The 27,848-nt window shown below is 49.2% G+C and overlaps 2 protein-coding genes across 2 annotated transcripts; both read right to left on the bottom strand.

Annotated features, from left to right (window-relative positions):
* Positions 1–1,800: 1,800 nt before the first annotated feature.
* On the bottom strand, positions 1,801–8,906 carry LOC135450895 (cytochrome P450 4A4-like). Its single transcript, XM_064719526.1, has 12 exons — positions 8,612–8,906; positions 7,651–7,792; positions 6,911–6,955; positions 6,699–6,826; positions 6,152–6,276; positions 5,906–6,057; positions 5,595–5,701; positions 5,234–5,424; positions 4,805–4,938; positions 4,317–4,381; positions 3,536–3,618; positions 1,801–2,689 (listed from the first exon to the last, which is right to left on the bottom strand). The coding sequence occupies exons 1-12, from the start codon at positions 8,810–8,812 to the stop codon at positions 2,521–2,523; spliced, it is 1,542 nt and encodes a 513-aa protein (XP_064575596.1). The 5' UTR covers positions 8,813–8,906; the 3' UTR covers positions 1,801–2,520.
* A 6,638-nt stretch (positions 8,907–15,544) lies between these two features.
* On the bottom strand, positions 15,545–27,473 carry LOC135451011 (cytochrome P450 4B1-like). Its single transcript, XM_064719781.1, has 12 exons — positions 27,146–27,473; positions 23,105–23,249; positions 22,401–22,445; positions 21,753–21,880; positions 20,111–20,235; positions 19,842–19,993; positions 19,132–19,238; positions 18,477–18,667; positions 17,917–18,050; positions 17,709–17,773; positions 17,034–17,116; positions 15,545–16,291 (listed from the first exon to the last, which is right to left on the bottom strand). The coding sequence occupies exons 1-12, from the start codon at positions 27,323–27,325 to the stop codon at positions 16,123–16,125; spliced, it is 1,524 nt and encodes a 507-aa protein (XP_064575851.1). The 5' UTR covers positions 27,326–27,473; the 3' UTR covers positions 15,545–16,122.
* Between the last annotated feature and the right edge of the window lie 375 nt (positions 27,474–27,848).

The raw sequence follows: 27,848 nt of genomic DNA, 5'->3' as shown, positions 1-27,848 counted from the left end.
CTTGCCTCAATTACTGTCACAGCTGCCTGGAATAACAATCCATTTTTGCATCAAAAATGTCAGCAGTTTCTCCTCTCTCTCCCAAGCAGATTGCCAAGAGCAGTTTCCCTGGAGAAAGTCTCTGCTGGAAATGGTTGGTGTTTGGCCATTCATAATCTAGCAATCAGAAGGACACTTGGAAACCAAATGGGCAGCTTTGGTCATGGCAGTGAATAGGGTGATGGCTCCAAAACACAGGGCACTGTACAGTTAATGGGGTGGGCAGCAGCTGGGGGTCCTAATCCCAATTCCCAAACCAGGAGATGCTGTAGTGACACCTCTAAGTGTGTCACCTCTAGTGACACTTCTTTTGGAGCCCACCACCAGGAGAATGGGATGGGTCTTTGTGTCCAAGGGCACCCAAAACTCATTTCTTGGACCACCGGCTGGAGAGTAGGTGAGCAGAGCTTCAGGGTGGTTTGCCTCTTCCCGGATGGGTGGCTGAAATGTTTGACAAATAGGATTTTTCAGTAAACAAAAATGTGTTTTTAAATCACTGGCCTCCGAAGGCCTGGTTGTGCTGGAGCTGGGGAGGAGGACAGCAGGAGTCTGACCTTTCAGACATGAATCCACCAGGGTTTCCAGGATGGTGGCACTGCCATCTGCACAACCTGCACCCTGCCTCCTTCTGAGGGTGAGAAGGAGAGGGCTGGCAAAAGAGGAACTTGGTCCTCAGCTGCCTTGCAAAATAAACACAAGCTGCACCTTGCTGGTTAACCTCAGCATCCCTGTCCCTTTTGGTACCCACACAGCCAAAACAAAGGTGTGGATCCAGCTCGAGGAGAGTTTTGTTTCTCCAACTGAGGATGCAGCAGCAGCAGAGATGGGGAGCAGGAGGGCTGCAGGAGTTCAGTAGATGGGGAGATGCTCAGGTTTGTCTGTCCTGATCTATCCATCAGCAGAGAGCTGCTCAGGCAGACAGGCAGACAGACATGTTTTGGATGTGTTGGTGATGCCAGTGCTGGGGGTGAAAGCTGCACAGCCTTGTCTGTCACATTGTCATGGCACCCATGCAGGCCTTGGTGCCTCAGTGTCCCCTGGTGCCTCAGTGTTCCCTGCTGCCCGCTGAGTGCCCGAGCCCTCGCAGTGACAAACTTCCCCTGGGCTCTGGGTAATGCCCAGACCCACAGGGGACTCTGACAGAGTGTCTGCTCTGCCGAGGGTGGGGACAGGGACAGGACACATCCCCTGCCTTGCTGGGCCTGGCCCTGCTGCCTGCCAGGCCCGGGGGTTTTGCCAGGGACCAGGGAGGATTTTTCTGTGTCTCCCACTGCCACCTACTGATCCATTGCACACCCTGGGCCTGCAGCTCACCCACAGTCCCACACCTGGGCTGGTGCTGGGGAAAGGCTCCCTGTATCCCCACAACAAACCCAATTCCAGTGCTCACCTGCACGCCTTAGGCCACCCTGGAACTGAGCAGTCAGTTCTCAGCCTCTGCAGGACAGGGTTTGAGGTAGGCTCACATCTCCTCTTGCTTTATTTTGCAAGCTGACTTTGTTCTTACCACCAGCAGTTTTGTGGTATTTCCGTTTTGCTTTGTTTGAGCACAGATCATTTCAGTTGTTTCCTTACTGGAAACGCCTGGAGACACAGGTGAGGTGATGGATGGTGTGGGATCTGTGGAAACAGGCTCAACAGGGTGCATAGAAACACTGCTTATGGCTTGAGAAAGCACTGACAGCACTGCACAGCCTTGCCTGCTGGGCCTCCTCTTGTGCCCTGCTGGGCCCCCAAATGCAAAGGAAGCCAAAGTCAGGCTTGGAGCTCATCCCCACAAGGCTTTATTTTCATTTCAGAGAGTAGAACAATGCTGAACACACTCTATTTCTAGTGTGCCAAGTGCTTCCTCAGGTTAGCTGCTGGCATTTTCTGGGCTGGCTCCTGAGCGCCCTCAGCTCAAGGAAGTTCAGAGCTGGGGCAGAAAAGAACCACAAGCATTCACCTCCATAATGGTGGGCACAGTGCCAGCCCCAGAGCAGGAATTGTTGGGAGGGAGGTGTGGGGATGCAGGGAGGGCCCTCCTGGCCTGGCACACCCAGGCTGGAGGCAGGGCAGGGGCTGTGCCCAGGCTTTAGGCATCCCTGCAAACCAGGTTGGGTCACTGCCAAGCCCAGTGGGGAGCTGACAATGGGACAAATCTACAGGCAGGGGACAGCAGTCCTGTCAGGGAGAGTGTGAGGGCAGGTTGGAGATGAGGAGATGAGCAGGACATGGAGGATGCTCCTGGAGGTGAAAGATGAGCCACAGCAATGCTGTGGAACCCCCCTTCCAATGCTGTGGAACCCCTGGCAAGGAGGGGAACTGAACCTGCTGGGTTTGGTGTTTGTGGGCTCAGCGAGCCCCTCTGGATGAGAGTAGGACAGGGGTTAATGTGGGAGAGCTCCACTGTGGGTCTGTTTTGTGATCTCCTCTTAAACCTCTGGGTGGAGGGTGTCCCTTGGGAGAGCTCTTGCCTCCCTGCCATGGTACCCTGTGGGATCAGATGACCTTCTTCAAATGCAGGTGTATCCCATTGCTGGACCTGAGGACGATCTGTGGTATCATTATGGGAAGCTTGGATGGGTCTGGGTAGAGCTCGAAGCGCTGCAGGGTCAAGGCCAGGGCCACCTTCAGCTCATTCATGGCAAACTGCTGCCCAATGCAGTTCCTGCAGGGAGGGGACACATGCTCTGATTGCTGCCTTTGTCCCCAGCCACACCCAAGCTGGACTCACCCCATGTGAGAGCTGAGGCACCTCCAGCTCCTGTGAGGATAACACTACAGCTTATCTAGTAAGCCCCTAATGCATTTATTTTATTTTATTATTAATTAATTTTATTTCATTATTAAAATAAATATTTAGTTCTTTTTATTATCTATTTATTTAATTGCTTTATTTATTTTATTTAATTTTTGTTATTAAATATTTATTTTATTTTAAAAATAAATTAATTTTATTATTAAATAAATTTAATAATTTATTTATTTTTATTATTATTTTTTACTATTAAACATTGAAGAAGGTTATGAGACTGAGAGAACAGGGGTTTGCTTCACTAGGAAGTGCAGCCAGGAGCCAACTAAAAGCCCAGACACTTCCAAAAGATCATTTCTGGCTCTGTGAGGTGATCCTCTTGCAAGCTACTGTCACCTCAGTATCCTACATCTGTCTATTGATACAGCATGGACCCATGGAGACTTGGCCCCCTTGGCTTTGAGGCACTCTGGGACTCACCCCTAAACAAGGGACTGGTGTTCCCAATGCAGGCAACAGAAAATCTAAACATCTCCACAAAGCTACAGGAAAAAATGTGTGAAATCCTACAGTGACCACAGAGCTGATGGAGCATGGAAATCCTATTAGAGGAGATGCTGTTAGGGAAAGCCTGCTTGAGCTGGCCAAGCCAGCCAGACTTGTGGAGACTGAGGGGGGATTGGCCTTAGGAGCTCACATCTGAGCTAGGTCTCACATGCAAGGCAGTCTGAGAGGAAGGAGAGGGATGAAGGATCTCACCTGGATCCAGCAGAGAAAGGCAGGAAAGCATGGGAGTGCCTCTGTGCTGACTTCTCTGGAGAAAACCTCAGAGGATCAAAGACCTGTGGGAGCAACAAAGACCATCTGGTCAGTGTTTGGTGTGATCTGAGCAGCACCAGGCTCTTCTCTGGTGCCCAGGTTAGGGCAGGATGTGGCCTCTGCTCCTTCTGGGGGAGCTGCAGATGATCTGCAGTCTATCTCTGCAGTCACCTCTCTGCAAAGCCCCTGAGTGGATCTTCCCCTCAGACATGCCCAGGTCACCACTACAATGCCCAAGGTGCCTGCAGGGGTTTTCTCATCCATGGCAGCAAGGATCAAGCCAGGATCCCTCCATTCCAGAGATGCCTGATCCTGGTTCTCCAGATGCCTGGAGACAGGCAGCTATGCAGTCTTCTTTAAACTTTCCAGTTATTTCCTGAAGCCTCTAAAATATCATCTTCAAATCACACACTCTCTTGTGGGGCTTGGGACTTGTCATATCATTCTAAGTGTGTGCAGGGCAGCTGGAAAGCTGCCAGAGCATCTCTGTGTCCCCATGCACAAAGAGACACTGTTGAACACCCTTTCCCAGCCCTTTGTCACATTCAAAGCCTTTGGGGTGTTTGGTAACTCGATTGAAATTTGCATTTAGATGTGGACTGTTGGAATTATAAGGGAAAATAAAACAACATAGTAGAGAGGCTTGGGCTGCCTTCTTCAAGGGGAGTGGGTGTCTGGGCTCAGAGACCATCCTCCCTTTCTTGTTATCAAGGTGAAATACCTCAGGGTCCTCCCACACATCCCGGTTCCTGTGAATAGCAAATATGCTCAATCCAACCTGGCAGCCTGTAAAAGAAAAGTGAGGAAAAGCTCATGACAGCTCAGAGTGAAAATGCAGGAGAGGTGATTTTGGAATGCTCTTCCTCCCTGGGCTCTGCAGGGGCTGTTGCAGGACATCTGGCAGGGATCTCCTGAACATCTCACACATCAAAAACAAAGACCTCAGAGCTGGGTCCCCTTTTATCTATCAGTGTGTCACTTTCACCTGGCTAGGAGCAACACTCCACAATCCCCTCTGAGCTCTGGAGCACGTCCTTGGACTTTGCCTGGCCACCCTTTCCAGGCTCACTGTGTCAACAAGCTGTGGTAGCTCTGAACAGCTCCAGAAGGGAGAAAGGAGTCTGGAAGACCCTCCAGCCCCTCCACACAGAGCAAGGAACGTCCCCTTGTCACAGACAGCAACATGAAGGATGGACAAACTCAACAGACCTGCTGGCAAGCTGCGTCCATCAGGAAATGTCACGGGTTTGGAGAGCTCCCGGGACACACCAGGAACGGGTGGGAACAGGCGCAAGCTCTCTTTGATGCACATAGTGGTGTAGGTCATCTTCCCAAGATCCTCCCTGAAAGCAAACTTGCTGAGCATGCACTCAATCCCTTTGTCTATGTCATTGACAAAGGTGTTACTGTCTGTCCCAGAACAGACCCCTGAGGGAAACCACTTGTCACTGATCTGGACAATCGGCCACCACCCACTGGGTGCCCCCTTCCAAACAATTCCTCAACTACTGAACAGTCCACCCATCAAATCCTTCTCCCTCCAATTTAGAGAGAAGAATGTAGGGGGGAACCGTGTCCAAGGCCTTCAAGAGTAAATTAAAAGAGTTCAAGATGAAGGAGTTGGAAGTCCTAGCTCACCACTCAATGGTGTCTCTGTCCCCCAGGATGCTCTGGATCTCTTCCCTGCAGCGCTGCTGGTGCTCAGGGTGCAGTGACATGCAGTAGAAGAGCCAGGAGATGCCACTGGCTGTTGTGTCATGGCCCTCAAACATGAAGGTGTCCACCTCAGCACGCAGGTCCTCATCAGACAGTCCAACTCCATTCTCATCCTAAGAAAGAGGAGAGCATGTCATTCCCAAGCACGCAGGTCTTTTGTTTTCATACCCAAAGGACTTGTATGATTTGGTGTCTCTTGTGCTCCCCTTCTTGTGCTGATGCCCCCCTCAGTGCCACACAGTTCTGTTCTTTGGCATTTGGTGCAATCATCTCAAACATTTACCTTGCTACAAAGCAGAATGTCCAGAAAATCCAGGTGCTTCTTCTTCTGGATCTTTTCAAGCTCTTTCTCATTGGAGAGCAACATCTTTCTTTCTTTTATTACCTGATCTGCACAGAGGAGAGATCAGATCTGTGCATCCTGTCCCTCCAGAGCACCCTCATGTTCTTGGCTGCTCGGCCATCAGCTTGGACTCTGTTTAAGGTGTAACCCTCTGGCCAGTCCATGCTGTAACCCCACTCTGAGCCACTCCAGGGGCAAGTGGCAGAGAGGTTCAGCTGGGAGACAGGGCTGGGAGAAAGGGGCAGGAATACCTGTGTGGGTGTGGGCCAGCTTGCAGGCATCCTGAAACGCGCGGCCGTTGTGAGTGAAGTTGTAGAAGGCAATCTTGAAGGGAATATTCCGGATCCTATCACTCAGGAGGTAGCTGAGGTCAAAAACAGCTCTAATATAATAGTGGGAGTCGCTGTAAGGAGACCAAGGGCAAGGCTGGTGTTAGCAAAATGAGTGGTGAAACAGGAGCGCTCGCTTTCCCAGGGTTTGGAAACTCAGGCACCGACCTCTGAGTCTGACAGTTGGAATTAAAGCTGAAGGCACATTTCATGAGGCTGTCTAGTGTCATCAAGCTGACATCCTGAAAGAGCTCCACTGACCTTCTCTCTGTGATCCTCTTGTCCCATTTATCCTGGAGGAAGAGCCAGGGTAAGGAGAGACCGGCCACCATCGGTGGTCAGGTCTTTTTTCCTGTCACTCTTCCCAGATCCACACTGCTAATTGCTTTCTTTTCTGGAAGCAGAGGGCCTAGCTCATGACATATTCTGTGAACCTAATCTAACTCTCTGTGCACTTCTTTTCCCAGGTATGAAAGGATGCACATCAGGGTATGAAAGGATATCCTTACAGTGGTTGATTTTATTGGCAAACAAAGAGAAAGAATAAGTGGAAGGTCCAAAGGAAGGTGAGGAGAGCAATTTTAGAACTCTAAAACTACTCCAAAAATTCAGTGAAAGTACAAACTCTCTAAGCGCTGTCTCTTTCTCTTACTCATTTTTTATTTTCACTGTTTCGCTGCTGAAAGGTAAAAGTGGCAGGAGTGGGGATTTTTACCAGCATCACTTTGACTGAGTCTGACATCAGGGTCACGTAAGATTTCAGCACATCGTAGTGAAAGGCTGGGGTGATCATCTTCCTGTGCTGGAACCATTTGCTTCCTTCCAAGATCAGCAGCCCCTTCCCTGAAGCACGAAGAGCAAAGGCACAATCAGCTCCTGCAGGCTCTGATCACAGCTCTGACAGCCTCACTACTGCTTTTGCCTTACCAATCCAGGGAACTAGGAGTTTGTAGAATGCACTAGCCTTGGGATCTGTAAAATGGAGCAAATATCAGAAATCTATGAATAATTGATGAATTCAACACAACCAAAGAGAAAATTCAGGATAAATTTGCATTAGATTTTGCCCTCTAAATCACATGATAGAATTAATCTCATCTAAATACTGTACCACCAGAGGTAAGAGTTTAAAAGTGATTGCTACAATTATGACTGCAGTGGACTTGGAAAAACAGGGAAAGTTAGAACAAGAAAATGTGTGTGGAAAAGAAACAGCCATGGCGAATTCCAAAACTGAAAACAATGGATAGGAGTTACTGGGGAAGACCGTGTATGTACCACTGATGTGATGCACAGAAGGGAGCAGATGGGAAGACTTAAGAGACTTCTGAGAGACATTGCCATGGCAGTTTACACTTTTTACTGGGTTTACTGGGAAGTACAACTATTGTGGTGGTAGAAGCTATAAGAGACAGTAAGACAGATGACCCTCAAATTGGGAACTGACAGGAAACTGGAAGGAGCAGGCACCTGGTCTCTGTTTTGCACAGGAATACACACTGCTCCATGAAACCTGGGGCAGCCTGGGAGCATGTGAAGAGGAGCAAAAGAAGAATTGCAATAGCTGTGAAGGAAGCTGGCAGAGGGGATAACTCCAGGCAAGTTTCCCAATATTTTCTTGGTAAGAAAATGTCAAAGACTTCTCAGAACTGGAGGCAGAGACTCACCTGCTCGGCCAAGTATGGTTTTGGCATATTCAGGATGGTGAATGATTATAGACGGCAGGATTGGTCCAAACCATCTGGGAAAGGCATGGGGATATTCTTCTCCCCATGACACTACTTGGTGTAAAAAATTTTCAGATTTTAACTGCAATGAGAGTTAATCAGGGATTAATAAAGGCAGAAAAAGAGGGGCATGCCAGGGAGAGCAGAATTCTCTATTAGGAAATGAAGGAAGAGTGGGTGGACTTGCCACACTGGGGCTTTTATGCTGCAGGTAGAGGAGAGGATGAGCATTGAAAGGTGCACAGGAGGCAAAGCTGCCTGAGCCACCAAATCCCTGCAGCACAAGAAAGCTCCATGGAGAGTCCCTTGCTGGGCTAGTGGTGTCTGAGACACCTTGGGATGGCCTGGGCTTGGAGCAGCTCTGTGTTGCACTTGGGGGCTGCAGCTGGCACAGGCAATGACAGGATGTCTGGGGGACAGGCCAGGAGGACCAAGGCTGTCACCCCTGTTCCCCAGTTTCAGCAGTGCAAAGTGGGCATGCAGTGTGAAAAAGCAAAGCATCTGCACTATAGCCTGGTGAAAATGGCTGCATTAAAACACCCTGCCTTTGTGGCCATGTCTTCCTCAGCAGCTATAGGGTAAGACACTCCTTTTGGTAGAAGGTTTAATGTAGCAAAGAGACAATAATTATGATTGCTCATATTTAAATAACTTTATGGAAGTCCCATGACTCTTTGTTTAACGACATGATTGAAAAACCATGATTTTTTTTCTTTGCTAAATGATGCACACCACATATCCAGCACCTTTTCCTCCTGCCTTGCAGAAGCTTTGGCATTCCCTGCACAGAAGTTCTCTCCTGTAGGAAGAGACAGGAGCAGGGCACACGCACACTCCATCCAGCCCTGACACCTTGCACAGCTGGAACAAACCCACCCTGGCTGGGCCCAGCTATCCTTACCAGGCGATTGTGACCATAGAGCCAGTGTTTCGGGGGGCCAGGGAATGCCTCCAGAGCTTTGATGAGCTTCTTCCTCTCCCAGTAGAACTGGAGCACCTTCAGCAGCACAAAGGTTACACCAAGCAGCACAGACAGCTGCAGGATGGCAGCAGAGGGTCTGGTTATGTTGTCCAGCAGAGATGCCATGCTGTTCCCGGACATTGCCTTCTCCTGCCTGTCTCTCACCTGCTCCTCTCACACCCGAGCCAGGTGCAGGTAAAAATCCTCTCCGTCCTCCTCTGCAGGAGCTGAGTCTGGTGAAGTGGAGCTGGCAGCAATTTATAGCTGCTGGAACATCAGGGCAAACATTGCGTCAGCTCGGCTGGCAGCCTGTGCACCCAGTCCCCCTTTGACCTGCTTCCTGCAGCCTGTCCCTGCAGCCTGGAGAACAGCCAGCCTCTGAACATTCCCACATGTGGGAACCCAGTGCATCCCTCTGGCTGTCCAGGATGGCCAGGACCCCTGCCAGGGGGCTCAGAGACCCTGGCACAGAGCCCAGAACACCTGTGGGTTTGACTATGATCTATGGAGCAAATTACCAACCTTAGATGAAGATCAGCAAGCCACAACAGTTTAGGTAGAATAATAGTGAGGTTATCACGGGGTGAAAGGGTAGATTTTGAGGTTTCTAGAATGGAGATCCAAGGGGCAAGATGGAGCAAACTGGGCATGTCCAGCCTTTCTCCTTCTTCTTCTTGGCCTCCATCTTCTGCTGTGATGTTGGCACTTTTAGATTGGTTTACGGTAGAAGCTCACTGTCTAACATAGGTGATAGGTATTGGAAAGTAATTGTAAACATTGTACATGTAGTTTTTAGTATAAAGACATAACACTGCCCTGGGGGCAGGCAGAGTGCCTGGAACTGTCCTGCTGGACAGACCTCGGCAGGGCAGGAGAAAAGTTTTATAGATAAGATACAATAAACAACCCTGAGACCGAGAACTGAAGAGCTCTGACTCCTTCTTCGAGTGCTCAGGCTGGGAAAAGAGACTTTTAACATTTCTCGGAATCACTCTGACCAGCTAAAGATCCTGAGAGACCCACAGCCCTCCATGCCCAGGTGGATGAAGCCAGAGGAGGGAGGAGGTGAGATGCAGGCAGGCTGGGGCTCTCGCTGGGCTCTGTGCTGTTCTCAGAGGGTTCAAGTATAGAAGGTGTTCACCTGCCTACTGGAAATGAGAACACACAGGCCAGCTCTTCTCAATGAGTGGCTGCATGGGGTTAGCCCCCTGCACCTGTGCAGTAGTCAGTGCCCTGCTTGAGTAGGGGTACTGTCTTGAGCAGAACATATCCTGATCTGCAGTGTCCCTGAGATTCAAGAAACTTGCTGAAAATCTACCACTAAGACAACCTACACTAAAAAAAATCTGTTGGAACTTACTAAAGTACTAGTGGCTGAAGCTCGTTGATGTCAAGAAACTTGAAAGGCATTTAAAACATCAACTTGCATGAGATGGTCGTGAGCCAGAGAGTGGGCATCCCTCCAGCAGCACACAAGGGATGTGGCCCTGCTCCCCAAGGGCTCCTTCCACAGACAAGCCAGCAGACAAAACTGCTGTCCAGAGGAATCACCATGGCCAGTAGATGAGGCAAGGAGAGGAAAAGCTGCAGAGCAGGGAAGTGAGGTAAATGCAGCAAAGTTGAGAGCACATGATGGGGAGGTGTGATGGCAGGGCCATGCTCCCTCTACAGGACAGGTGAGCCCTCCTTCCTCTGCCCACATGGTATCTCACCCTCTCCAAAAGGGCTCTGCATCTTTGCATTTACCTCTCCAATGTAGTGCTTGGTTGGGGCCCAAGTAAAACCCTCCTTGCAATCCCTGTGCAGATGCTGTTTCTTCCCTGGGTTCCCATCCCATAAGCCCAGAAACCTGGAATGGCAATGTGGGGTTGGTGGAGAGCTGGAATTCTGACATGTGTGGGTGACTTCCATGCATATTGTAAAAGTCAGGATCCCCAGATGGGCTGAAATAATAATATCCCATTGTGCCTTGGGATATTATGAGGATCAAATGGTTTATCAGTTGTGGAGACTGACAGTCTGATAGGCTACAACACAGGGACTGCTGAACTCTGAGTGCTTCCTTTCAATGTAACACATCTCTGAGACAGAGCATTTCTGATATTTGGGCACTTCCCTTTAGTTTTTAGTCTAAAATAGCCATGTCCCACATTTTCTGCTTGTAGGGTCATTTTGCTGACAAAACCACTGTTTATCTGAGGTTCATTGTCATTGCATTGGAGAACATCCCTGGCAGGCACCACACTGAGCAGAGCTACCTTTTCACACACTTGGCCATCTTCATGAAAATTGGTGTGTCTTTTTGTACTGAGCCAGCTGTGTCTGTGTGAAAGTTCAGGGCAGAGTTAAAGGTTGATCTTTAGGAGGCAGAAAGCTGTAATCAAGTTAGGCATCTCTTAGGGAGGGCTTTGGGTATAAGGGACCCAGTTTGACATGACAAATTCTCATGGGAAGGCCTGCAGAACATTAATAAATATTATGATGTTGTGTAGTTGGGTCCCTCACAAGTTCTGCACAAGGAAAAGAGGGATATGTGATGGTTGAGCCTTTGTTCAGTGCCAGTGGAGTTGTTTGAACTGTCCTGTGTACCTACATCATTACTAGACTGACCCATCTGGATTTCGCTGGCACCTTTCAGCAATCCCCTACAAAACAACACATAAATACCCCCAAACCCAGAGGTGGAGGGGGCAGGCAGGTGGATGGAGCTTCTGGTGCAGCTTCAGATGAAACTTTTATAGCACAGAAATTTTCAGTCATGACAAAGTCCCTGGAGAGTGAGTTTGACCATGAACAGGGTTAATTTTTACCAAACTGGCTTCCTTATAGTTATAAATTAACCAGTAAACTTTGGTTTACTGGTTTAGATTTTTTTTTTAGTTTTACTCGGGAAGACAAGGGATATGGTTTGTCTTGAAGTTCATATGAGATGTCAAGTGATGAGCTAATATGGAGGGAACATAGGGGATGAACTGGCTAAACCCATTTATGGGGATTTGGAGCAAGAATCTGATCTTTGGTGACAGCAAAACTGGGTTTAATCCAGCCTCCAGTCTCTGCATTCTATGTTTCACTGGTAGAGGGGAGAGAAAAACCTTTCTCATGTATTTCAGAGGTTTCACAGCAAGAGAAACCATGAACACTCACAGCCTGGGAAAGAAAACTCAGGGGATTTTGCTGGGGAAGAAATGATGAAAGTTCAAAAGGCAAAGTTGCTGCAGAGCTGCAAGTGAAGAAAAGTGAAAAGGGGCAGTATTGGTCTGATCATTGTAAAGGCCTGGGACAAGGCCAGAACCATCTGTTAGCACCAGGAAAATCTACAGTCCTGGTGATGGAGGACTCCAGAAGAAGATCTCAGCATGAAAAAGCAGGTACAAGGGTTTTCTGATAGGGCGAATAGAAGCTTGGCTTGACCTTCTGAACATTTGAGACTGGTGAAACTGCAGCTGGGTGTTAAAGGACACTTGTAGAGCTGTTAAACATTTGCAGAGAGCCTCTGGAGAGTTGTCTTAGTGCTGTGGATGTCCATGTGATGGCAGTGGGGTCACAACAGTTCAGACCATCATGAATCAACCCACTCACACTGGAGAACTTCCATCCCCTACCACAGCCATGGACTCAGCAGGCTGTGGGATTTGCTTTCTGGGTCTTGGGGATTTCTCCACTCACTTGCGACACCCAAGCAGAAGAGGGAGAGGATCTTCCTCACTGATTTAACTCACATGGTCAGAATTCATTGCAGAAAAAGTGGTTTACTGAGCAGGTGAAATTTAGGTGGCAAATGGGTGCTTTGGCCCAGAGGCTGACCTTGCAGCAGCTGCTTTCCCTGGTTGTGCCTGTGTTTATTCAGATAGGAAGAAGAGTCCAGGCCCATCTGTCCCTGTGTGTTCCTGCAGCACATCGTGATGACAGATGAAATGTAGCAGTAATGCCAAAAAAAATAATAACATTTCAAGCTTCCAAACACATGATAGATGAGAAAATCATGGCAAGGGCCCAGCAAGTGTTGCAGAGTAAAGTAAGCTGCCTGGATCCCATCTGACCACACATGTCTCGAGGATGAATGTATATCTGGAAGCATTTAATACAGCTGTCTGACAAATATGTTGCAATAGTTATTTAATTTACAGGCTGCTTCCAGTGTAAAATCCCAGCAGAGTTTAGATGAAATTGCTGGTGCCATCTGACAGTAAATTTGCCTGGAGAGCAGCGTGGGTCCTGTGCAGGCACTGCATTCCCGGTGCTGCCAGCCAGCTGCTCTCCCTGCTGGTCCTGCCACTTCCAACATGCCTGGCACCATCCAAAAAAGTGCCACCATGGATCTGAGACAGACAGACACATTCCTGTGACTGGGATGTGGCTGCACAGCGCCGGTGACAGCCTGTGGGGACAGGAATAACTGCAGGAGTAGGTGGCACATTTGCCCTGCTGCTGTTGGAAAACCAAGCAATGAGAAAAATCCAAGATGTTTTTAAGTGAAATCAAGACTGACCCTTGTTGCACAGCCACCACCAGGAGCTCTTGTTACAACAGTTATCTGAAGGTCTGAATCACTCAGTCCAAGGTGAGCACATCATCTTTGCAATTACCCTTTCTGCAAAAAGTAGGGAAGGATGAGAGAAGGAGGTAAGCCCTCTGCAGCTTGGCTGCACTTATAGCAACACATCCCATGTAACCAGGCGTTTTTATTATCTCTAATACCTGGGAGGGAAAAGGTGGATTTGGGGAATTGCTGTCAGGAATCAGGTTCTGGCTTGCTCTGGCACTGGGGCACAGCAGCTCCAGAAGCTCTGTTGCACCCTCAGCCCTGCTCTCCCGTTCAAAGCAGGGCAGCCATGGGAGATCTGTGATGCAGGACGTGAGATGATGCAGGACATGAGATGATGCAGGATGTGGGATGATGCAGGATGCAGGATATGGGATGTGGGATGCAGGATGTGGGATGCAGGCTGGCTGGCCTGGCATGCTGTGGATCAGGGAAATTGTGAGCTGGGCTGCCATGTGGGGTGTTATTTAACAGTGTCTCTGGTTCCTGGCCTCAGGGGTTGACAGCACCATCACAGGAGAGACTTGTGAGCAGATTTTTTGCTGGGCTTGGGTGGCTGCAGGGGAAACCAGGCTCTGATCCCTTCTCATGTGAAGAAGCCACAAGCACAACTCTGAGAGGACAATGAGAATGCTGCAGGGCATCTTCCCTTTTCCTCCTCAGATATGAAGAGGCAGCTTTTTAGTGAATCCTAGAAGTCAGGAGGGAGACAATGATGAACAGGATGAAGACAGGAGCAGTCAGGCTTTTCCATCCCAGAGCCAGGAACATACAAGTGTTGGATGGTCCAGCTGGGACAGCATCAGTGCAGCTTTTCCTGTATGCCCAATTCAACCCAATCACAAAAACCAAACCAAACTTGCCCCAGCCTTCTACCACATCTATTACCTCCTCTGGTCTTCTGGAGTATTCATAAAAACAGTCACCAACTTTTAAAACCTCTGCAGATTCTCCAAATAACCTATGCCAGGGCTTTAGAAATCTTAGGGAGTGCTTCATGTTGCGCAGTGTGTATCTACCCAAATGCAATTTAGCAGCTGCCATGTATCTACACGAGGTATGTCAAGTTCCCCTGGTGTGATCCCCTCTAACCCACTCTCCTTCAGTGGGTACATCATGATTTCAGCCTTTGCTCTTGCTCATTAGATGCTCGTGCTTTAATCTTCCCCATTGGAATGCCAAGATTCATCCACTCTTCTTTAGATGGTATTTTCTTCAAATCTTGTCTTTGTAAGAAAATTGCATCCAATAGAGAGATGTATGCAATTTACTTCGGGTAACTTCAGTTATTTTGATTAAAAATTTTCTCATTTTGCACTTTAGAGTATGTAAGCTTGGAGCAGATGCTGTTGCTTTTATACTTAAATCTCCAAGCAGAGTTGAAGGACACTGCCTCATTTCATCTGCTGAAAGAGACACAAGTGAAAAATTTTTGAGAAATATTTGTGCTTATGCATCCAAGCATGATGTTTGCTGTGATTGCAAGAGCAGGATATTATTGATTCATATTACCTTTTCTGTGTCTCTGTGTACAGAACATCCACTGGAGAAATTGCTGCCTGTCAGTCATTTTTTCTCTTGGTTTTGTGCCATGCCTGTGCCTGCTCTTGTGCTTATGGACTCACATTCCATTCACAGCAGCAGTTTTTCAATTTATCAAAATAATTTTGTATCCTGACATGGCCCTCCAAAGAGCTTGTGGAGTCTCATAGTTTCATAACTTTTGACATTTTGATGAGCATACTCTGCCTCTCTCCATTGCATAATTCTGATTTCAGCTCGAGAGCTGCACCTCATGTCTGAAGAGGGGACAGGCAGCTGGAGCAAGTGGATTTTCTCCTGGGCTGCCCCAGCACACCCCTGCAAACCAGACCCTGCAGGGTGAAGGCTGTATGAAGTCATCTGCACAGCAGCCTTCTCCCAGCTTTTGGGGTTTCACAGTTTGGTGTGTGATATTCTATCCCAATAATGATTCCTGCAGAGGCAGAGGACAGCTCACTACTGTCCTCCAGTGTACCAACTCTCATAATTTTATCAGCTTAAGAAAATAAAAGAATACTAAAAATTAAGAAGAAATCCACCCCCAGACACACTTTCTACCTATGAGAACTTTGATTGATGATTGATTACTGGGCCCCTATTAAAGAGTTGTCCATGGAAGGAGATGCTGTGCTGGCTGGAGACCCACAGGCAGTTTCCTGGCCTGTCCAGGGTGGTCTCTCACTGCTCATGGGCTTCCTCTCCACATTTTCCATTTCTAAAGGAGTTTCACACTGCATGTGTGATGAAGCAGGCAAGCACCAGCAATAGAAACAACAGAGCTGCTGTTTGCAGGAAAAATTATTGGTTTATTAAGACAAAAATTACAGAATATTTTGCAGTTTGGGCACGATTTCAGAGCCCCAACTGGAATCAGTGCTTTCAACAAATCAGAGGCCCACTGAGTGTGAGAAGTGAGACAGAGATCTGTCACAGCTGTCCCCACTGCAGGAGAGGAGGGCTGACCTCCAGGCACTGAGGAAGGTGCTGATGATGGAGCAGGGCTGGAAATGGCCACAGATTTGGCCAGGGCACGAGTGTGAAGGCAGGATTTGGTAAGAAGGAGGCTGGTGGGACCTGCAGATGTTCCCAGCCCAGGCCAGGCCCGCTCTTATGGCAGTGCAAGGGGACAGAGAGCGTGGCCGTGCCTGGCTGCTCTCAGATCAGTGCCCTGGAGCAGATGGCTCTGTGCCATGGCATCCCAGCCACCGGAGCCTCGCCTGAAAAGGGCTTTCAGCTGGTGGATGTAGCACAGAAATCAGGAATGCTTATTCCCAAATCCTGCCCTGCACTTCCACCCCAGAGAAACGCGGCCCCATCATCTGCTCGGTCCCTCCCTCTGGTGAAGGCAGGATGTGTGCCAGCTTCAGCGGAGCTTCCTTAAATACAGGTGGATCCCGTTCTTGGAGCGAAGGATGATCCGAGTTATCTTGAGGGGAGGCGTGGCAGGGTCGGGCAGGAGCTCGAAGCGCAGCAGGGTCAGAGCCAGCGCCACCTTCATCTCGTTCATGGCAAACTGCTGCCCGATGCAGTTCCTGCAGGGAAAGGGAGCAGCTCCATCCAGTGTGGGGCACAGAACCCAAGCCATCCAGTGGCATGCAAACCCACACCTCATACACCTCTGTGCTAGCACAGAACCACAGCCTCCCACAACTAATCCAGTGGGCATGCAAACACACAGCATCCTATACAGCCAATCAGTGCTGGGCATGGCAAACCCCACAGCCCACCCCAGCCCATCCCACACCAGCACACATCCTCTCCCTCTGAGCTCAGGGGGTCCTAGGGGCATGGGCTGAGCAGGAGAAATGGAGAGGAACATCAGGAGCTCGATGTGTGGTCACGGAGAAGGAGGGAGATGGGGAAGCCAAAGGAAGCCAGTAGGGATGAGGTGGTGGGTCTCCAAGCAGGGAAGGTCTGTGAGGTGTTGGCCTTGAAGGAGTCAGCACAGGGCAAAGGGAAGGATTGGGAGGAAGGGAAGAGGGGAGAATCAAAGGCCAGGAGGGTGGGGTGGGGTCTCTGCATCAAGGAGAGGAGAGCAGGTGAGCTCAGAATACTGCAGGCTCCTTGCAGGATGTCAACAGGATGTCCCACAGCTTTGGGACCCAGTTCCTTGTCCCCAGAAGGGGCTTGGCAATGCTGCCTTCCCATTTTGCCTGCTGGTATCAGAACCCCTCTGCTGCACAAACACTTATATCCTCATTTAACTATTTAACTATGTAATTCTGCAGGTCGTGGTCTCTGCCCACTACTCCTTCAGTGTTCAGTTCCCTTTACCTCATTCCAGCAGAAAAAGGCAGAAAGGCGTGAGAGTGCCTGCCAGAGACATTCTCTGGGGAAAAACGCAGAGGGTCAAACACCTGGAAATGAAGAATATGCAGCAAGAAAAAGTGATTACTTAAAGAACACACTACTGACTGGTTTCTTGAAAAATGGGACACCCCTTCATTTATGAACAATCCCATAGCAGAGCGAGAATTCTAACGGGTGAAGGGTACATGGGAAGAGGCACATCACTGTCACATCACAGATATATTTTATGAAAAATCCTTTCCTTAGGATTTTTTCTCCTGAGAAGCTGAGAGGCCTCAGGAACAAAATGTAAACAGTGATTATCTGCTGCTGTGGAATGCAACAGGTGGATCTGTGATTGGTCTCATATGGTTGTTTCTAATTAATGGTCAATCACAATCAGCTTGCTCAGACTCTCTGTCCGAGACACAAGCCTTTGTTATTCATTCCTTTTTTTTCTATTCTTAGCTAGCCTCCTGATGAAATCCTTTATTCTATTATTTTAGTATAGTTTTAATATAATATATATCATAAAATAATAAATCAAGCCTTCTGAAACATGGAGTCAGATCCTTGTCTCTTCCCTCATCCTGACCCCTGCAAACACTGTCACATACCACAAAGGGAAAGAACTATTAGGAGATCAAAAAAAAAACTCACCAAAGGATCTTTCCATACTTCAGGGTTTCTGTGAATGAGGTAAATGCTTATTGCAGTGACGCTGCCTGGAAAACAATTGAGTAGGAGGAGAAAAGGGCTCACTGACAAAGGAACAAGCCAACATCTGCACTGCCCTGGCTGAACATGTGTGCCAGCAGGATGCAGCTGGTGCCTGAGAGCAGAGGCAGCAGGAGGGGGATGTACAGACCTTCGGGCAGGGTGCGTCCATCGGGGAAGGTGATGGGCTTGCTGAGCTGCCGGGACACGCCGGGCACGGGCGGGTAGAGGCGCAGGCTCTCCTTGATGCACATGGTGCTGTAAGGCATCTTGCCCAGGTCCTCCCTGTTGGGACAGCCAGGCTGAGCCCCACATCCCCCCACTGCCTGTGCTGGGAGATCCCTTCACCCACAGCCACCCAGCCTCTGAGCAGACTGCAACAGAACAGAGGGACCCACAGTGCCCAGCCACATTGAACAACCTGAACAGCCACTGAACAAGCTCAAGTGCAAAGCAACAGGGGAAAATGAAAAGCACATCTATGATGTCTTGTGGTAAGAAAATAGGAGAGAGCAAATAGCAGTGCTGGTGGCCCAGGACTTGGGATGGCATCCATAATGTCCCTTCCAGACTTAACTGAAGGATCTGTGAAGGATCTGTGCATGCAGCAACCTTTAGCACCCCCAGCTTTGGAGCCTTGAAGGCACCGCTCTCTTAGAAATGGCAGCGGTAGGAAAGGAGTGACCAGCAGAGGAATTGGTGCAGCCTTACCACTGGATTGTCTCTCTGTCCCCCAGGATGCCCTGGATCTCCTCCCTGCAGCGCTGCTGGTGCTCAGGGTGGGTTGCCAGGCAGTAGAAGAGCCAGGAGATGCCACTGGCTGTCGTGTCGTGGCCCTCAAACATGAACGTGTCTACCTCAGCACGCAGGTCCTCATCGGACAGTGCAGCTCCATTCTCATCCTACAGTCCAGAGACACTCTCAGTTGCCCATACATATAAAATTTATATATATATATTTTTTACAGTAACACACGCACACACACATATATATATAAATATGTAAATATCCCAGTAGGGACCATTATATTATTTCAGCTCTTGCAAAAGGGGTGTGATGATGCCTGTGTGATAATGTAAACAAAATCAAAATCTGTTTACACTGAATTCAGAGCTCCTTTCCCTTCACTTTTAAATCTCTTTACCCCCCATATTAAACCACCAGGACTACAGACTCCCTGTGCATGCAGTATAAGATACTGCCAACAATTCAGCAATGAAAAATTGGATCACTTTGGCCTCTCTTCAATTGGATGGGACTGGGCTAATTTTCTTAATGGCTTGTGCAGTCCTGAGGCTCTCTGGTGGCTTGTGGCACCCCTGCAAAGACTGACTTGCTTTTGCACTCTGTGCTCCTTTCCACTCACTTTGGCACACAGCAAAATGTCCAAGAAGTCCAAATGTCTCTTCTTCTGGATCTTTTCAAATTCCCGTTCATCTTTAAGGGATTCCTTTCGCTCCTGGATCACCTTGTCTGGGGCAGAAAGAGTTAAAGGTTCAGCAGGGCCAGGAGATGCCAAGCTGCAAAACTTTGAACGCAAAACCCAAAGTTTTGCATCTCAAAAACTCATCTCAAACTTTGTGGTTTGAATGCAAACCTCACCCAAGGAGATGAGCACTGCTCAGCCCATGATGCATTTGACCTGTGCTTCTGCATCCCAGGCACTTTGGCTTTTCCAGCAGCATGGCCACAAATGCCATGGATATTGTCATCCTTTTCTTTGATCTGGACTTCTCAGCCTACTTTACACATCCTTCATGCATTTAAATCATACCGGGCTTGGAATGGAAAATCATTCCTTGCACTGGTGTTGCCTGCAATGCCCATTCCTTGTCTCACCTGTCTCTGGACATTTTACAGGAGCATTTCCAGAGGGCAATTCCTCCAACAGTCCAGTTTAATGACCCAGGAGCTGAGAGACCCCTTGGTTTCTTGCCTAGATCAGATCACTACTGCAAGCTGATGCCCTGCTTGCATCTCAGCTCTGAGCCTCTGCGCAGGATTCACTGCACAGGCAAGGAGAAAACCTGACTGCCTCTGCCCAAAGTTTTGGGAGAGGATGCCAGCAGGGAATACCTGTGTGGTCATGAGCAATCCTGCAGGCCTTCCTGAACTGAAACCCGTGGGGGCTGAGCCAGTAAATGATGTCATTGTGGTAGGGGAAGATGCGGAGGCGCTGGTGCACCATGTGGCAGAGGTCGTAGACAGCCTGGATGTAGGTGTTTTTCCTGGAGAGAGGGGAATAGGAAGCTTGTAAACTTGTGGGAGCACAGTGACAAGCAATTTGCCCATTTCCCTTCTGAGCTGCAAACTTCCTGCCAGGGTTTGGGGCAGCCAGCACTGACCTGTTGGTCTGGCAGTCGCTGTGACAACTGAAGGCACATTTCATGATGCTATCGAGAGTCATCAAGCTGATGTGCTCAAAGAGCTCCACTGGCTTCCCATCTGCTATCAGCTTTTCCCACTTATCCTAGGGCACAAAGGAGACAGAAATGAGAAGAAAAGGGTCAGCGCTGCATGATCTGCAGTCACCCCCTGATTAAATGAGTGCTCAGATAGAGACACATCCCAGAGAAATGGAAAAAAAAGAAGGGGATCTCTAGTTGCCAGCAAAATCCCAGAGTGGGATGGTTAATATGAGATTTGCCTCAGGCAGCTGCTGTTCTTGGATCCCGGTGGTGGTGAGCCCTGCTGCACCCTATCCTGAGGCAAGAGCACCTGGAGAAGCCCAGGACAGGTGCATTTCTGGGTGATGGGGAGTTACCCAAATCTTTCCTAGGATACAGTGTGTTTTTCTGTACAGGAGCAGCATATACTGGCATTGTACTTCACTGGGTGCCTTCTTGAGCAGATTTCAGCTTTGTGCCCAGGACACAAATTTGGAGCAAGGTTTTTTTCTGCCACATGATCTCTGTGCCAGTGTGTTTTGCCAGCAAGTAATACAGGAGCTCTTACTTAACCCTTTGCACAGGGCACCCCTAAAGAAACAATAAATCCTGCCTCTCTTCCCCAGCAGACACGCAGTGATGATGAATCCTCTGTGCCCTCGAGGCTGTAAGGAATGAGTGGACTTCAACGCTGAGAAAGGGAGGGGAGAGAGGAGCGCGGTGACATCTGAGCTCCACAGCACCAAACCAGGCTTATGGGGACAGATGCACGTCCTAGCACAGGCTACGATTGCCACCTGGTGGCACGGGCTCAGACAACTGGCGCTGTGCACAAGGAATTTCAAACTCCCAGGCACTTCTTCCCAGCCTTGCAAAAGCTCTCCTGGCTCTCCAGCCCTCGGTTCCTGGCTGCTCCCTGGGCCAGTAGGAGGAATCCAGGAGGAATCTATTTGAAGCTGCCAGGGAGGTTCAGTGAGGGAGGTGAAGGAGAAGGAATAGATCCAGCATCCAGACTCCTCCAGTTTGTATGCACAAAGCCTGGTGCCCTTCTCCTGTGATTCCTACTGGTTTCCATCCTGCCCAGCACCAGTGGATTGAAGAACAACACATTTTCACTGTTTATGACCATGGCAGGGATTGCAGTCTAGTCATGGGTATGTTTACAGCAAATAATACCCTTTAACCTTAGGTCACAGTATAGCTGTGCCCCAGCCTTTATCTTTGGCAGATTTATTATGAACATTTATTTACCTCAAATCTTTAATTACACAAACACCTTATAAGAAGTTGCTGCTGGAAGTGAGATCATGCATGGGATGGCAATAACTCAATCTTGTAATCTCAGCCACAGATCCCAAGGCAGTAGTACCAGAGACACTGTCATTGCAGGGAGGCTCAACCTGCTCATCCCTTCCAAGGGCTGCTCATCCCTTCCAGCTCAAGGGCAGGGATTTGGGGTGACTCAGAAAGATTGACCACTAGAACACAGCGTGTCCTTGCAACTACCAGACAAAGAAAACCCTGCTCCAGCATTCACCTCCTAACCAGACAGGATGGGGAGAAGCAAACAGGGCAGAGAGGGGAGCATCATGAGTCCTACCAGCATCACGTTTGTAGATTCTGCCATCAGGGCCACGTACGGCTTCAAGACGTCGTAGTGAAACCCTGGTGTCAGGAGTTTTCTGTGTTGGTGCCACTTGGGCCCATGCAAGATCAGCAACCCATTCCCTGGGGAAACACAGGCAAGGCATGTTTAGCTGGGCATGCTCTCAGCTGCCTGCAGACACAGCCTCAGCCTGCACAGAGTGTGATTAAATCTGCTATCTGAGCTGCTGTGAGAGGCTATTTCCAAATGCTGCCATCAGCCCCAGGTTCCCAGAGCTGAGCAAAGCCCTGCTCATCAAAATGGCACAGTGGTGTCTCTGAGAAGAAACACCAACACTACTGGAATTGAGAAATTCAGAACAGCAGATGTATTTTTCACCAGTCCTCCAATGAATTTAAGCTTCCCCCATCACCAGTCTTTGCTATGTATGGACATGTCAGTATTTGTACATATGTTATGTTTGAACTTTCCTTCCTTGAAAATAAACAGAACTACTTAGCACCTTTTTCAGTAAATGCAATAATTTCAGGAAGCTTTTACCTATAACTACATCAAGGAACAGGTACAATGCTGTTTATTTATAGCATGCTTTTGACTAACTTCAGAATCATTCCTTGCAGGCAAAGCCCTGGGAATACATACCAATCCATGGGACAAGGTGTTTGTAGCTGATGTTATCCTTGGGATCTGTAAAAAAAATAAAGAAAGAGAAAATAAAATGGTAAAAATAAAATGGTAAATGTTTCAATGGCATAAGCCCAGGTTTGCAGCTGAAAGCTCCCTCTAGGCTCTCACTTTTGGGTATGAAGCAAAATCAGTGGCATCCCTGCAGAACTCCCAGTATTTCAACACAAAACAACATTGTCTCTGCCAGCAGCAATAAATAAATATAAAAGCATATGCTCACACTGGAAAAAACAAGAATATTGGTAGTCCAAAGTCTGTGCAGTGTGATAAATGATTAACTCTCTCAGACATCACTGTTCAGCACCTTTTCTTCTTGATGCACTAAAGATACTTCTCTACAGTAGAAGCCAAAACTCTGAACCTAGAAAAAAGCCCCTAAGTGTTTTTTCCTTGCTGGGATCAGGCACTGAGTAGTTAAATTTTCAAGGAGCACTTGAGGAAGTCTGATTTTCCAGCAATGGATTCAGAGTCAGGTCAGCCCTGCAGCCCTGTGCCTGAAGCACCCAGGGCACAGCATGAAGGAGTGGTGTCTCTCCATGCCTTGAGATGATTTCTGCAGAAAACCTCTCTCTGAAACCCTGCCTTGCTGTAAATTTTGAGGCTGGCAAGGGAAATCTGCAGGCTGGGGTTGCTGCTCCCCAGCTGAAGCCATCTCTCACCTCCTCTGGCCAACAGAACCTTGGCATAGTCGGGATCAGTGATAACCAGGAATGCTGAGAAACTCCCAAACCACATAGGGTGAACAAGTGGGTACTTCTGGGCCCAGAGCTCTGCCTTGTCCAGCACCTCTTCCTCCTTGAGAAACTATTTCAGGAGAAGAAAAAAAAGAAAGAATATACAGATTTGGAGGAAAAAAAATTATATCTATAATCTCCCAATACACTGTCTTAAAAGTTGCATGTCTTTCTGAGCACAAAACCAGGTAAGGATAAACAAGGTGTTTTTCCTCCATGCTTGCAAAGCATGGGAAGTAGAGATGTTTGCTGCTTTTAAAGCTTCTATAAAATAATTCTTCCTTATCCCTTAAGCTAGAGAACATCCTTGGGCACCGTGGTGGTGCCTATCAGCTCATATGTGTTATCTGCTCTTTTTCCATGGCCAGCCCATAGAAGACAGATTTGCCCCAGCCAGCATCTGCATTTTGCGGCATGCAACTACATTCTGACTTGCACATGGCTGAGCAATTAGCATCCTGCATCTGGGAGAAAACAGAGCAGCCAACAGCATCATTGCTGGCCCCAGTGCAGCTCTGGGAAACCACAGCCCCCTCCAGATACTTCAGAGGAGAAGGCCAGTGTCCAGGAAAAATTGCACAGAATTAGTCCAAAGTCACCAATGGATCACACAGAGAAGGGAACACTGGTGAATAACGTTACATTAAGAATTCATTGGTTTCTGGGAATTGAATTTTACAGGCAATGAAGAGCTGGCAGTCCTGGGAAGATTTATCTCCTGTCCTTGGAAGTTGCAATCTGAGGAGCAGCATTGTCACCAGCTTTCATATCACCAGCAGTGGCAGGTTCATTCTGCAGTAATCTCTCTGTTGCTTTTACAGCCAGTGTTGTTGTGTACAGGAAAGAGACAAAAAACAAGTGGAAAGATCACAGTCACAGGCAGAGGAAGAAAACCGCAGAGACAAAACCATGTAAGATCTTTTTTTCTTTGAAGAGAAACTACTCTGGACCAATACGCAGGGGGAAGGATTTTGGTAAGCTGGGTCTGACATAGCTGCTGCTGCTTTGACTTGAAGATTAATTAAATAAGCATACTGGTGCAGAAATTAGCCTCAAAGTTACCCTCCTGGCTGTATCAAGTGAATGTTTGCTCTGTTGCTTTAGTGCTGAGTTATCCCAGCTCAGCTTTTAGTCTGGCTGCTGTTTCTCAACCCAGGACATGGCTCATATTCAAATAATCACCCACATCAAATATTCAGCCACGTGTGGCTTGTCTTGGAGAGGATACTCCTGAGTCCTGGGTGTCTGCCAGGAGCAGATCCACGTTCAGCTCCAAGACTGAGCCCCCTCTTCCTCACAAGCTGGGGTGTCCCTGCAGCACATCCCATGTGCTGTCTCCCACATTCAGCAGAATTATGAACTACAACCAGTTATTACAACTTCCCTCGCTCACGTTGAAGATTTTGAACTTAATATAGAATAAATATAAATAGAACCACTTAATATAAATAAATATAAATAGAACCATCAATTTTTCTGACTTCAGGGATCAAGTTTTGGGGCAAAAGGAGGCAGCTCTCCTCAGCACCCACCTCTTCAACAAATGCCAGCAGAAGCAGTGCTCGGCACAGTGCCTTTAGCTAAGTGACACCTGAACATATGAAAGCCCCTTTGATACAGCTGCCTGTGCTTGTCCTGCTGTGAATCACAAAAAATATAATGAAAAGTAACTGGGCTGAGCAAGTCTCGCTGGCAGAAGTCCTAATCCTAGAAGCTTTTGCATGCAACCTTGTTTTGGAGCAGCACTTTAGCTTGTGCTATCAAGAACCACCCCTGTGCTGGCAGAGGATTGAATGGGTTTATCTGAGAGGAGAGGTTACCCTCAAGGTGAGTAACCTGCTGCACCAAGCACTCCTGGAGCAGAGGGTGTAAAATTCTGTGAGCTGCAGAGGAACAGAAAGCTCTCACACCTTAATCACGGCTCCACGTACCCAGCTCTGCATGAAAGACCATTACTTCTACTTCTTCTTCCCCTGGGGGCTTGAAAAGAAAAGTATTAACCCCACTTGGGTCTAAGAAAGAAAGGTAATTGCCTGATCTCATGCTGAAATGCAAGGTTTGAAATGGATCCAACACTAAAAGCATCCGGAAAGAAGCTAAAGGGCACATTTAATGACTACACACTGATAGCAAATGAAAGATAGAACGCAGGAGTTGAAATCTGAGCATGAGGGTGTGCTGCAGGCAGCCAGAGGGGCTGGCTCGTCCCCACACAGGGCACAAGTGGACAAAGGGCTGCCGAGGGACTGACTGACACCTTCCCTGGGCCAGCAGGGCAGTGACCTGCCCTCCTCTGCCTCCCACCAACCCCGGGCATGGCGAGTCAGTTTGGCCAGCTCAGGGCTGGCAGCCTGGGTTTAACTAAGTCGTGCTGCTGCAGTGAGACTGAACAGCTCTACACAAGCTCTTCCTGATATCTTAATGCCATTTCTACTGAGTGATTTGGATAAGCAGAGACTAATACCCAGAGAATGCTTTAAAACAAAGTGATGTATTCCCAGGAGATCCACCCAGAGCATGACAAATACATTTGAGATTTTAAACTGGCCTGGATCAAAACAAGGAAACAATCAGTTAAATCAGCAGAACAGGAAATGTCAGTGTTCTCCCTGAATACAGCTCACAGGTCCTCCTTGAGGTGTGTGCAAACTTTGTATTCAGTGTGTGCCCAGTGCATTGCCAGTTTCCAGTTTCTTTGCTGGCTTTGTGAACTGTTAGGCTTCGGGGAACTCAGCAGCATTAATCAGCAAATTGTTAAATCTTCAAAAAAGGAATTCTCATAAAAACATTGAGGTAAAAGTTGAGGCACGAGCAACCTAGGTATGATGACAGCAAGTGATTGGCACAAATGGTTAAATTTCCTTCCAGGGCAAATAGTCACAACTAACAAACAGAAGAACATACTTTATTTAATTGCAGTTTTAAAGTCTAACTGGCAGTGTAACAAAGGTCTGAACTGGCCCATCATCAGGCTTACATTGCCAAAAGACTGCTTGTCCTGTCCAGCACAGCAAAACTGGCACTGCCACAGCACAGAGACAAGTCCTGTGAGGTCTGCTCCTGATTTCTCATACACTTTTCAGGGTGCCAGCTATTTAATGTGCCACAGAGGTGCCACGGCAGGACACCAGCAGAGCCCAGTAGAGGGCAAGGTGATTTTAGGCAGCCTTTAGCACATATGGAAAAGCCTTTTGCATCAGGCAAGCTCGTGAGGCTGCTGCTGAGTTGTGAAAATCTGTTTGCCAAGACAGCCATGGTGATCTGTGTGGGCAAGTGCATAGCTCAGGGAACAATCATCCCTGACACCAGTGACCAGAACCAGGCTCGCCTATGTACGTGGGTTTAGTTACTCATGACCTTAATGCAATTGTAAGAAGATCCACAGCCCCTGCGCTGGATGCAATGCCTGTGATGCGTTCTATGGCTGAAAAGTGGCTCAGAACGACCAATTGTCAGGTTCACCTGGCCGTGAGGCCGATGCAAGCTGGGAGGGGAGATGAAGTGCCTGTGGATAACGGGAGCAGCGAGCATCTATCTGCCCAGGGAGCCGCAGGGAGAGCTGCAGCGGCCCTGCCCTGGCCGTCAGAGGAGCAGGGACACACTGCTCCTGACACTGGAGCCTGCCCCGGCACAGAGCAGCGCGGCTCGGCTGCCTCCAGCACCTCAGCCCGGCATGACCTTGCCTATGCCACACCGTGCTCTCTTTACTTGCGAGCCAGCCACCACCCTGTTCCACCGCGCAGTCTGCAGCAGCCTGCGGAGCTCTGCGTGAGCCGTGCTCTCGCTAAGCATCACAGGTGTGGAAAGCACATTGGTCTGGCTGGGAAAAGGGATGCCCACCTCTCACCCGCCCAGCAATTCTCCCGGACGAGTCCCACCAGCATCACTCCCACACGCCCCTCGGGAAAGCCGCTCCCCGCACTGCCCCCGCTGCCGGCAGCGCAGCCCCGGCTCTCCCTTCCCCACCTCGTGGACGTGGCCGAAGAGCCAGTGGGTCGGGTGCCCGGGGAAGTCGGCCAGCGCCCGCAGCAGCTCCCGCCGCCGGTGGAACAGCTGGATGGCTTTCAGCAGCACGCAGGTCAGGCAGAACACGGCGGCCAGGTGCAGGACCCTGGAGACATCCACGCCCAGCCACAGGAGCTTCATGGTCCCCGTGAGAGCCGCCAGCCGCTGCCTCCGGTGTCCCCCAGCGCCCCGGCGGCACCGGCCGCGGCAGCCAATGCGGGGCGGAGAGGCAGGTCCAGAGTCCGAGCGGCTGCCAAATCACGGCAGCGCTTGTTGGGAGGGAAGGGAAAGGAAGGGAAAGGGAGCATCCCGCGGGAACGCTTCGCTCGCCGCCGCACCGGCTGGGAGCTGCTGCCCGCCCCGAGCCCCCGCCGCCGGCACGGGCTGGCTCCGCGCCGGGACCTCAGGCTGAAGAGAGAGGGAAAGACCGTGCCCTGGGATTGCTCCTGCCGAGGTCTTCATCACCTATTCCAGCCTCACGAGCTTTCACCCTCATCTCCACCCACTCCCATCGCGCATCCCGGCTGACAGCTCCCGCTCTCCTTCCCTGTTTCCCTCCCCGCCGCCGGCACTGTGAGCCGCATCCCAGCGCCGGCCGGGACAGCGAGCGCGGGGAATGCCGCACCGCAAGATGCCGCGCCCCAGCCGAGGGCCGGGCACCGTG

This window comes from Zonotrichia leucophrys, chromosome 8 (genome assembly GCF_028769735.1).
Source record: "Zonotrichia leucophrys gambelii isolate GWCS_2022_RI chromosome 8, RI_Zleu_2.0, whole genome shotgun sequence".
In the NCBI taxonomy this organism is placed as follows: Eukaryota; Metazoa; Chordata; class Aves; order Passeriformes; family Passerellidae; genus Zonotrichia; species Zonotrichia leucophrys.
The sequence above is the reverse complement of the archived record's forward strand: the minus strand, read 5'-3'. Positions and strand labels throughout refer to the sequence as shown.